General features: G+C 43.4%; 1 protein-coding gene across 2 annotated transcripts in view; it reads left to right on the plus strand.

Annotated features, from left to right (window-relative positions):
- The window catches only part of USP10 (ubiquitin specific peptidase 10), an 864,697-nt gene that overhangs the window by 351,192 nt on the left and 501,393 nt on the right, over positions 1–12,112 (plus strand). For both annotated transcript variants that reach the window (XM_044082060.1, XM_044082061.1), the window contains exon 5: positions 10,217–10,308. In XM_044082060.1, coding sequence (XP_043937995.1) covers positions 10,217–10,308 — 92 coding nt within the window. The remainder of the gene's footprint in view (positions 1–10,216; positions 10,309–12,112) is intronic.

Raw genomic sequence — 12,112 nt, forward strand, 5'->3', positions numbered from 1 at the left:
ACTGAGACAGATGCCTGGTGTCAAAGCCATGGCCTCAAGCTCAGTGCCAGAAAGTGCATCGTCATCCCCTTTGGTAAAAACTCTGTACCCATGAACTACCACATAGGCAGTAGTAACACCGAAAAGTGTGATGAGGCCTTGAGACACAGGTGGATAGTAATCTCTCCTTTGATAATCACATCACCACAGTAGTCAGGAAATCCTTCTATGTGGCACACCTCATCACAAAAGGTTTCTCATCCAGGAAAAAAGAGGTCATTGTTCCCCTCTACTCATCACTCATTAGACCCATTATAGAGTACAACCCCCCTTTTGGTGTGTACCTCATAAGACATATACAACAACTGGAAAGGCCACAGAAATACCTCACAAAGAGGATTACCAGCCTCAAACAGATGCCCTACGCAGACCGTCTTAAAAAAAACTCCAACTTTACTCAGTCGCATATCGCCTTCTCAGAGGCGATCTCTGCCTAACATACAAAGCTATGTCAAACTCAGAGCTGTTGGACATGCTCCACTTAAAGAAATCCCAGTCCCTCCGAGCTACACGCTCTAGGGACCTAAACCTGGTCACCACAATAAACATGCTGGAGGGATAGATTCCTGTCCCAGAGACTCCCCATACTCTGGAACAAACTCCGTATTTATATCGAACAAAGCTCCTCATTAGCACTCTCCAAGAAAAATCTTGATACTTGGCTGGGAAATAGGATATTCACCCCGGGGGATCACTTCTGTCGCTCTGCTCGACAGTGGCACAGGAAAATAATTTTCTTGCATGACGAAAATCAGGGTACCTTTTTGGCTAGGCTTGTATAGGTGCTAGGGCCAATAGCCTAGTACCTATCTATGAACCTATATATGTACGTGTACATATGTATGTATATATGTCTGTGTATACAGTTTTATTTGTTAAAGTATCAGCAATATATTATGGGGCTAATTAAACAGAAAATGATGCTGATTCCTGATTATGTAGAATATAAAGATTTACAAGAGTTAATGCATTCTGCTAACCAAGTTGGAAAACATACTTTGCAATGTGGATGATGCCTTAGAAGCATCTTGCAGGGCTGCTGTCACTGGGTCTGTTCTTAGCAGGCATGCTTGGCTTAAGGAACAAATCTTGCCAGACCATGTCAAAGCAAACTTACTAGATGCTCCATTAAACCAAGAATGTCTGTTTGGCACTAAATCAGAAGAAGTCCTCTAAAAGATGGAGGAAAAAGTTAAATCTATGCAAACTGGTAGAGTTCCTACAGTACAGCCAGCTAGATTCAGTAGGCATTGGCCTTCTAAAAACTGGTCTTTTACAGTCCCTCCCAGACCTTTAGTCCAAACCCAGGGGCAGCAGACCACCAAGACTACAGTCTCAGGGTATTCACAGATCTAAACAATGGAGTGCTCCCGCCTCAAAAAACGTAGTAGTAAGCCACCACCCCATGGTAAAAATTCTCAATGACTTATCCTTAATTCTTCCAAGCCTTGCCCAAGTACTTGCACCCTTAGGAGGAAAACTGGCCCTGCATGTAAAAAACTGGGAGTACATTACCCAGGACAGATGGGGCTTGAACATTGTATCCCAGTGATACAGATTCTACTTCCACTCACTGCCAATGCCAAGCGAGTGGGCAGAAGGCCAAAAGCAAGTACTTTCTCTTCTCAGTATCAAGGCTATTCAACCTGTCCCAGCAGAGCAAAGGGGACAAGGTATATACCTCTGCAACTCTTGCCATAAGGGCATTGAATTGCCAGTTTCACATGTTGAAGTACCAGCAGCATATTATGGAACTAATTAAACAAAAAATGGTGTTACTCCCAGATTGTGCAGAAAATGAAGATTTACAAGAGCTAATGTATTCTGCAAACCAAGTTAGTAAGCATACTTTGCAGTGTGGCTTTACAGCCCTGCAAGATGCTTCTAGGACATCAGTCACTGGGTCTGTACTGAGAAGGCATGCTTGGCTGAAGGAACAAACCTTGCCAGATCATGTCAAATCCAAATTACTAGACGCTCCTTTAAATAAGGACTGTTTATTTGGCACCAAAGCAGAAGAAGTTCTTAAAAAGATAAAAAACTGAATCTATGCAAACTGTTAAAGAATTTTTACAAGTGCAACCACCTAGATTCAGTAGGCATTGGCCTTCTAAAAACTGGTCCTTTCCAGCCCCTTCCAGGCCTTCTCAGACCAAACCCAGGAGAAACAGGCCACCCAGACTACAGTCTCAGGGTATGCAGTGATCTAAACAATGGAGTGCCCCCACCTCAAAAACAGTGAGTGATAAGCCGCTCCGTTATGGAAAAAGTTCACAATGACTTTTCAATTATCCTACCCAGCCCTGCCCAATTACTTTTGCACCTAGGAGGAAAACTCGCTCTTCATGCAAAAAACTGGATGTCCGTTACTCAGGACAGATGGGTCCTAAACATTGTATTCCAGGGGTACAGATTCTACTTCCATACACTGCCAACCTCAAGCGGGTTTCCAGACCTTCCTCCAAAAAAGTGGGCAGAGGCTCAAAAGCAAGTACTTTCCCTGCTCAATATCAGAGCTATTCAACCTGTTCCAGTAGAACAAAGGGAGCAGGGTTTCCACTCCAGACCTTTCCTTGTGCCCAGAAATGAGGGCTTTTAGTGCCCAGGCCTGGATCTATCCCCTCTCAACACCTTTCTGGTGGTCCCAAAATTCAAGATGCGTATCCTGAAATAACTTCTCCCTATGCTAGCTAAGGATGCCTGGTTAGTCACGCTAGACTTAAAAGAAGCTTATCTGCACATCCCCATAATGGAGTCTTGCAGAAAATATCTATGCTTCAGTGCAGGCTCTGTGCGCTATCAGTCCTCTGCACTTCGCTTTGGCTTATCTACTGCTCCCAGAGTATTCGCAAAGTGCCGGCTCCAGCCATTGCATACTGCAGGCAGAGAAATATCCAAATTTTCCCATACTTGGACGACTGCCTGATTCAGGCGGACAGTCAGGAATTGCTACTTCAGTGCCTGGCATTTGTAAAAAGTCACTTCATTGGGGGTACACCATCAACTAAAAGAAATCACAACTGGTACACATTCAAAATATTGTATTCCTGGGAGGAAGCTTGGACACAACTTCCCAGATGGCTTTTCTCACTTCAGAAAAACAGGTCTATCTGACAAACTACGTCAGACAAATGACCACCAGAACCCAGCTATCTGCAAGAAAAATACTGCAAGCCCTAGGGTTCATGGCCTCATGTATTCTACTAATTCCATATGCAAGACTGCATATGAGGAAACTTCAGTGGTACTTAAAAAGTCTTTGGTGCCTGCATTCTCAGGACCTGGAAACAGTCATTCCAATCATACCTTGTCTAAGGGCAGAGTTCCTTTGGTGGGCAGAAGCATGCAACTGCAGCAAGGGACTGCATTTCACTCAACCCCTCGCAGCCCAAACCCTGACAGCAGACTCATCAGACTATGCATGGGGGGCTCACATGGAAGCTAAATGCATTCAGAGCCACTGGAGCCCAGCCCAGATTCTCCTGCACATCAGTCAGAGATGCTAGCTGTACAGAATGCTTTGACAGCCTTCAAATACCTAATCCTTCCAGGACAACTGTTTATAAAAACAGACAACACCACAGTTATGTGGTACATAAACAAGCAGAGGGGAACCCATTCTTACCCCCTCTGCAGGTTAGCTATGGCCCTGTGGAACACAGCCTTGAGCAACCAAGTGCATCTACAAGCCAAGTTCCTGCCAGGCAAACAAAATTCACTGGCAGACTGCTTAAGCAGAAATCTCCTAGACCCACAAGAGTGGAAATTGGAGCCCAACACCTTCAACCTTCTGAACCAGAGGTGGGGGACACTGGAGGTGGACCTATTTGCCTCTCACGAGAACCACCAGTTGAGCAAATTCTCCACCAGGAATCCTCACAGCAGGGCCTGGAAGGTGGATGCCCTATCCTTTCAATGGGAAAACCTCTCAGTTTATGCCTTTCCCCCTCTGCCCGTCCTCTCAAAAGTACTACTCATGATAAAGCAGGACAGACCAAGGGCAGTTCTTATTGCCCCAGACTGGCCACACCAGCACTGGTACCCACTCTTGCGCAGTCTGACAACAGTGCCACCCTGGCACCTTAACCAGACTCCTACCCTGATGTCTCAGCAGGAGGAACAGATTTTGCATCCACAATTGCAATCCTTAAACCTTGCAGCGTGGCTTATCCCTTGAATACACCACCAACAACCCTCAGCAAACAGGTGCTGGACATCATTCTTGAAGCCAGAAGGCCTAGTATTAGGAAATCGTATGCTGAAAAGTGGAAAAGATATTGTTCTTGGAATCTGTCTCTCAAGGGAAGGACACAGCAGTGCCCCTCCTTACCTCTAATTTTGGATGACCTAGCAGAGCTACTCTACAGAGGCCTATCCTTCTCCTCCATTAAGATTCATGCCTCTGCCATCTCACCTCATTATAATACTGAGCCACCTCTATTTTCTCACCCTCTCATCAAACAGTTCCTGAGAGGGGCTAACAACTTAAGGCCCCCTAGGAGAGCACCCACCCCTGCCTGGGAACTTATCTTTGTACTTGAAAAGCTCACCCTTTCCCCTTTTGAACCTGCAGCTTCAGCAGAGTTAAAATTCCTCTCTTGGAAAACAGCCTTGCTTTTAGCCATAACTTCAACAGGAAGAGTGTTTGAGTTACAGGCACTAATGGCTGTGGAACCCTTCATTATTTTCCATGCTGACAGGGTTTCCCTCAAGACTAAACTTTCCTTTATGCCTAAGGTGGTGTCCACTGTTGCTCTAAACCAATCAATCCATTTGCCAACCTTCTTCCCTAAACCTCAGAATAAAGGGGAAAGGATCCTGCACTCCTTGGACATGCACAGACAGCTCAGGTTCTGCCTTGACAGGACTAAACCTTTCAGAAAATCTGACCAGCTGCTAGTCAGCTTTGCTACAGGGGCAGAGGGTAAGGCCATTTCAAAGCAAACTATTTCCAAATGTATAGCATAGTGCATCCATTTCTGCTACAAGTACCATGGAAAACCCACCCCACAGTGAATCAGACCACATTCCACTAGGGCTACTTCTACGTGTACAGCATTTCTCAGGGGAGTCTCTACCAGGGACATTCTAGAAGCTGCAACATGGAGTTCTGTGCACACCTTCACCAAGCATTACCACTTACCAATATTTTCTAAATCCAGAGCTGGATTTGCTACAGCAGTCTTGCAAGGCCTACTAGCCAGCCCTAATGCTTCTTGACTGCCTCCACCCTTCCTCAGGTTTGGGAATCAACCCAAGTGTGATGACTGCAACAGTGAAACACGAAGAACATAGTACAGTTGTGTACACTTACCATAAATGTAGATGTTCAAGTGTATTCACTGTTGCAGTCCTGGTTTCCCACCCTCCAGCCCCCTGGCTTTCTGTATCTTTCTACCTCTCTGTGGCCATTCTTAATGGCATTGGTATTTACTTTTTACTGGTTGTGTTCCCCACCATATACTGGCTTCCTATTTGGGGGCTCCTGACATTTGGGGCAAGAAAAACTGATGTAATGGCGTTGACTGCCTGTTTTATACCCCTGACTACCTGAGGTCATGGAAGAAGCGACAGCATCCGATGCAGAAATCATAAGACTCTGGTGTTCGGGTTGACTGAGGGCTACCTGCAGGCAGATAAACCAAGTGTAATGACTGCAACAGTGAATACACTCTTAACATCTACATTTATGGTAAGTGTACACAACTGTACTTTCTGCAATGGATGCAACAAACACAATGGTCAGTTCTCTCGCAACCCATGTCAACAAAGATAAGAATTACGCAGGTATGCAAAAGTTATCTTTTCTGATGGATACAGTCACAACACTCTTGCTAGACTGTCCTTTCATTCTTCCTGTGCCAAAGGCTACAATGACTACAGATGCTTCCCAGATTGGGTGGGAGGGACATTTTCTGGGAAAGACAGTCCAAGGCACGTTGTTCCCTGATGAAGCCCACTCTGCATGTCGGTGTTCTGGATATGTGAGCGGTGCTTTTGGCATTGCAGGCATTCCAAAACTCTCTTCTTGGAACGATTACGATCCAAACCGACAACATGTTGGTAGTTTGGTACATAAACAGACAAGAGGAACCAGATCGTATCATACACCCTGTGTCGAAGCCCTGAGGATGTGGCAGTAGGTGATTTCTTCTGACTGCTTTCTAATTGCAATGCATATTTTGGGCAAGTCCTCAGTGATAGACAAACTAAGCAGGTCCGTCTTACTACCTCACAAGTGGTCTGTCAGCAGCAGTGACGGACATGTTTCTGCATCAGTGGGGCCTGCATTGCTGCAATCTCTTTGCATCTGCTGTTTTTGCCTTAATCAGTGAGGAATGCTGTACTCTGATTATCCCCCCCCTTAATTCCCAAATTCCTCCAGCATGTTGAAGGGTAAAGTCATCCTCATTGTACTTTACTGGCCTCAACAAATTTGGTTCACCTTACTTTGGCCTCATCTTCAGTACCCACCTTGGATTTTGGATCTGACTCCAGGCCTTCTGTCTTACCCAACAGGCATGATTTACCCAGACATGCCAAACTTCAACTTGACTGCGTGATTTCTCCAGTTCCATTGATAGCCAGGTAACCTGTGCTGTCTTCTCCTGTGTGTTCCATTCTGTTGTCTTCCCATAAACCCCCCACGAGGAAACTGTACAGAAGTAAATGAAGGAGATTTGTTTGTTGGGCTCAGCAGAATCGAGGTGAACCTTTCTCAGCCCCAATTACGTTCTGTTCCTGAAATTTTAGCAACTTTATTTAATGAGGGTGCTAGTTCATTTATGAAGTCCAACTCACAACCTTTTTGAATTTCCATGTGAGATTTCAGAATTTTCCCTTGCTTCCTCCAAAATATGCATTTTTGAAAGGTGCTGTTTTACTTAGCCCTCCTTGCAAACATCCTATACCACCATGGGATTTAAGTTTAGTACTGCAAGCCAAGCCTTGACAGTCTCCCTTTGAACCTGCAGCTTGATGTGTTTTAACATTTTTGACCTGGAAGACTATCTTCTTAGTTGCAATTACATCTGCAAGAAGAATTTCAGAACTTCAAGCATTATATTTTAATCCCCTATGATTGATTTTCTACAAGGACAGGGTCACCTTACGTACCAATGCTTCCTTCCTACCTATGGTGTTGTCAGAATCCAACATTAACCAAGCCATTAATCCGTCCATATTCTTTCCAGACTTTACTAATAAAGGAGAATATGTGCTGTCCTTATTGGATGTTTATAGGCGATTACATTTCTGCCTGCACAGAACAAAAGAATTTAGAAAGACAGACCAGCTATTTCTTTCCTTTGTGCATCGTAAGATAGGCGAATCAATCACAAAGGTGACTTTACCTGGATAGTTGATTCACTTTAGTGTAGACAAAAGAGATGCAATCTCCCCTTCCCAAAATCAATAAAATCACATTCCACAAGATCTATGGCTACTTCCACTGTAGTCCAGTCTAGAGCAACCATGGACAATATTTGTGCGGCTGCTACTTGGTCATATCCTCATATTATTACCAGTCGTTACAGACTAGATGAGCCTTTGGCTCAACCATGCTCAGAAATATCCTTAGAGTCCACCCAGGAATTTAGGTAGCTGACTACTGTCCCGTACATTGAGGAATGAATGAATGAAAATTGACATCAGATAAAGAAGTTATGTACTTACATAACGTTCGATCTGTGTTGTCCATTTTCATTCTTCAACTCCCAACCCTCCATCCCCCTCCATTTCTCAGAAATGACATCTGGAGGAATGAGATCTTTAAGGACACCATATGTCCTTTGTGTCGAACTCCAGTTATGGCAGTTCTTTTGTAGTCTCTCTCTTTTGAGCTGTAAGAAGGATCTGAGGTGAATTTGATATGGTGCATTGTTGGTAGGAAAGGTGTTTGAGAGTTTGTTGGTTTCCATGAGCTGGAGTAACAGCGGAGTCAAATCCAAGCCCATACATTGAGAAAGAATGAAAATGGACAACAAAGATGGAACTTTATGGTAAGTACATAACCCCCCCCAGACTATTGGCCTTCAGTGGGGCAGTATTCGGATGGCTAGTGATGCAAAGAGGTCTATCAGCTTCCCCAGATGTTAAGTTCTTCTATACTTTTCATCCTTTGCTTGTTCTTCCAAGAATTCTTCTCAGAACACTAAACGAAGCACCTAGACTGTCTTTACTGGTGTCCCTTTGACCGAGGCAACATTAGCTTCCCCGTGCTGTTTCATTTGACAAAGAGAAATTACAGGAAAATACCTCTACAACTAGACCTGATAAGTTGACTAAAAGGATTGCTGCTCCACCCAAATCTTCCATCTGTCAACTTGACCCTATGGGATGGTAGGATTTTAATTCCTCAGCTACATCTCTTCTTTGAGAAAGTTGTTCAAGTTCTGTAAGAACCCAGGACACCCACTACTGGAAAATCTTGCACTGCTAAATGGCATATCATTTCCTATTGGTGCTGAAAACATAGAACCCCGTCTTAACCCAAGTTCCTGCTGTACTGCAAAATCTCTGCAAACTACTTTGGTCAGTTTTGTTTTATTGTTCTTCAAAAGCTTACCTTTCAGCTGTTGGTGCCTACCTTCCTCTTAGTGCTGCAGTTATGCCTAGAGCAGAAGTCTGTCTTTTCCTTACATCCTGCATCTTAACCCACCGGAGAAACCCATCTCCCCCCTGGGGATCTTTTGTACTAGAAAAGCTTACACTGCTTTCTTTTGAACCAGGATCTTCCACTGTAAAATTCTGTACTTTGAAAACTCTCCTCTTCTCTTGGTTCTCACACCTGCTAGGGGAGTTTGAGTTACAAACTGTCATGGCCATTTCCCTATTTTCTTATTTTATACAAGGGCATAGTGAGTTAGGGCTAATCCATCCTTCGTGCCTAAGGTAGTTAACAGGCTGTCCCTCAGACTATTTAACCTACTTTCTTTCCTAATCCACAAAATGGTGGTGCATTCTTGCATTATCTGGACATCCACCGGCAACTCAGATTTTATCTGGACAAAACAAAATCCTTCGGAAATACTGATCAGCTGTTTGTATTATTTATGAGCCGTAAGCTGGGCTAGCTGGTGTCCAAACAAACTATTGCTGCTTGGATTTCTAAGGCATTCTCTTTCTGCTACTAGCACTATGGTTAAGACCTTGTCGTCCAGTCCTAAAAAACATTCCAGTAGGGCAGTGGGTTCCTCCGGGGCTTTCCACAAAGGCGTAGACTACAGGTCTGTTTTGGAGGTGGCCGCTTGGTCCTATGTACACACTTTGACAAAACACTACAGAATTGATGCTTTCTATAGGTCCAGGACAGCCTTTGCTATGTCTGTCCTGTCCAGACTGCTGGGCAAATCTTGTACTTAGTAGCTAACCCACTCTTCCTTCCTCTTCAACCCTGGGAGTCGCACTATATCAGGAGTATTTCAGCAGTGATGTCTGTCATGACATAATACAGTTGTGTTAAGAACTTGCCATAACATAGAATCACTGTTTCAGTATTCCTTCCCACTCTCCATCCCATTTTGTCTGCCTTCCTTCATCTTTCGTTTTCTTCTCCCCCTTTGCTTTAACCTTCTCTCTGCTACATGGGAATGAGGGAGTTTTCTTATTTTTTCGAGCTACACCACCTCCTAGTTGACCTCGCTCTCTCTCTCTCTCTCTCTCTCTCTCTCTCAGTAGTATTTAGGTCGCTGGGTTAGAGACGAGTCTGAGGATCCACGTTTGTACATCCGTCTGTATACCCCAGTGCATATGAGCTGAAGTCATGAGTCAGATTATAACCTCTGGAAGGTAAAGCTTTAGTGCACTGGGTAGATGTCAGGGGCAACAACCTATATGTCAGTAATCAGTAGGACATTCGCTGTTATGGTAAGGTCTTACAACTATACTTTCAGGCATGTTAGATTGATGTAAATTGTAGCTTTCCCTTTTGCTTTCAGTACAGCTGCGAATGTTCTTAAACTTTGTTAGCAAGTAAATCTTGTGGCACTTGTAACCTTTTTGGTTTTTATCTGTCATGATGTACAGATGTGGGTAGAGGCAGGATGGCTGGGAGGATGGACTGATACGAAGCCTCTTGTACTTGTGTTTGTCTTTGTGCATCTCTGTCATAACAGTGGACATTACCATGTTAGTAAATAAACATGGGTTTTTATAGTGTTTCTTTTCTTTTTTACAGAATTGTTGAATGCTGTTAAATTAATACACAAACCAGTGTCGCTACAACCTCGGGGACTAATCAATAAAGGAAACTGGTGTTACATCAATGCTGTATCCTTTCAGGTCAAATACTGTCATCACTTTTTTTTCCATTGTGAGATTAATTTTTATCTCTGCATTCTTCATTATATTCATGCCTTCGACTTGTAAGTAATTAAACGTGTGAGGGCAGTGGACAAAGAGTAGAAATGAGAACATATGGATGCAAGAGTATAAAACTGGGCTGTTTAAGATTTAAAGCTTGCAGGTTTATTTTCCTAGGCCATTTATTTAATGCTGCAGTAAATTACAGTTTTCAATTGTTTACAGAGAAATGTATTTTTTAATGTTACATTTTGTAACCGAAAACCTTGAAACTCTGTTCTTTAGGGAGGGAAAGGCATCACAAAATTAAATATTTTTTGTTAGTTAACTGAAGTGTCAGGTTAGGAAGCCTCCTACTGGACAGGTAGGTGTCCAAAGAGTGTAAGGATGCCTTCTGCTTACTTTGTACTGTCATGTGGAGTAGCACTCACTTTGACTGATGGTGTACTATTTACTGCCACATTTGGACAGCTTGCAGGTGATGTTAACCTGATTCAGGCACTTGTAGGTTTGGGGCTTCAGTTACTCTCTTGTCAGGATGCTTGATTTCAGCCGTTGTGCATATCATAATGTCTTAGAAGGGAGGACTGTAGCCCAACACCAGCTGATCATTAAATTCTTTAAAATGGGTTTTGCATCATCTTCATTCCTCTCTCTCTCCTCCGTTAGATCTGCACTTTATGATAGGCTAGCTTGCCCTTGTACGGTTTGAGCTCACTGGTGTAGCAGCATTAAAGTTTGGTTCTTGAAAACCCCCTTTTCTGTTCGCCATTATTTATGCCCACAGGATCTTTATAAGATTTAGTGTTATTTGCAGGAAGCTGTATCTATTGTCTTTCAGAATGATGAAGAAAATTGGAGAGGAGCGTAGGAAGGTTTGTTATGTAGAGGGGGCATAGAGGTTATAAATGGATACAAGCTAAAAATTGTGTGCAGAGCTCATTGCAAATGGAACCACTTGTATTGAGCCAGAAGATATAGCAAACCTGGCTGATAAATTCAGCTCCAACTTTACTCCTCTCTCCCCTCAACCTTCTCTCAGGAAATATCATGGAATATAACTTCCTCTTATCACCAGGGAACAGGTCCTTAATGCGCTCTCTCTCTCTCTCTCCAAGACCAAGAACACTGCATCAGTGGGCCCAGACAGTATCCCAGGATGCCTTCTAAATAGCATGAAACCTGACCTATCGGAGCCTCTGGAATTACTATGTAACTGTAGCTTACAAACAGCCTTCGTGCCTCATGAGTGGAGAAAGGCAACAGTCATCCCTCTGCACAAATGTGGGCCATCTACAGACCCATAAGTCTTACTAGTTTTGTATGTAAAGCCATAGTACTGCCCCAAAATCTCGGTAGTTACGGGCACTAAAAGGAGTCATAGAATTCTGAAAATGCTACAAAGTATTGCTATTTACTGTGGTAATATATCCAACTGTGTCTGTGATAGATTTTGCTTACTATTTAAGTTATTACTGCTCTGAATTCTTAGTAGCTTCTGGTACTAAATGGTGTTATAAATGTTTGATAGAGCTACAACATATTGTTGTTGACTGATTACACAAGCAACTGTGTCTGCATAACATCTTTTACCTGCTCTTTAAGTTGATACTCTATGCCTTACTTCCTTTTCTCTCTCTATATATCTTACCAGCACTGTGTTCCAGCTTGTCCCTGCACCAAACACCTGCATATTCCCAGCCAGACGCCTTGGAACATTAGGGCAAACTAAGGACACTTTGGAAAGACATTGAAAGTATGTATTGATGCT

The sequence above is a fragment of the Protopterus annectens genome, chromosome 8.part1 (assembly GCF_019279795.1).
Source record: "Protopterus annectens isolate FY-2018-M chromosome 8.part1, PAN1.0, whole genome shotgun sequence".
NCBI lineage: Eukaryota > Metazoa > Chordata > Ceratodontiformes > Protopteridae > Protopterus > Protopterus annectens.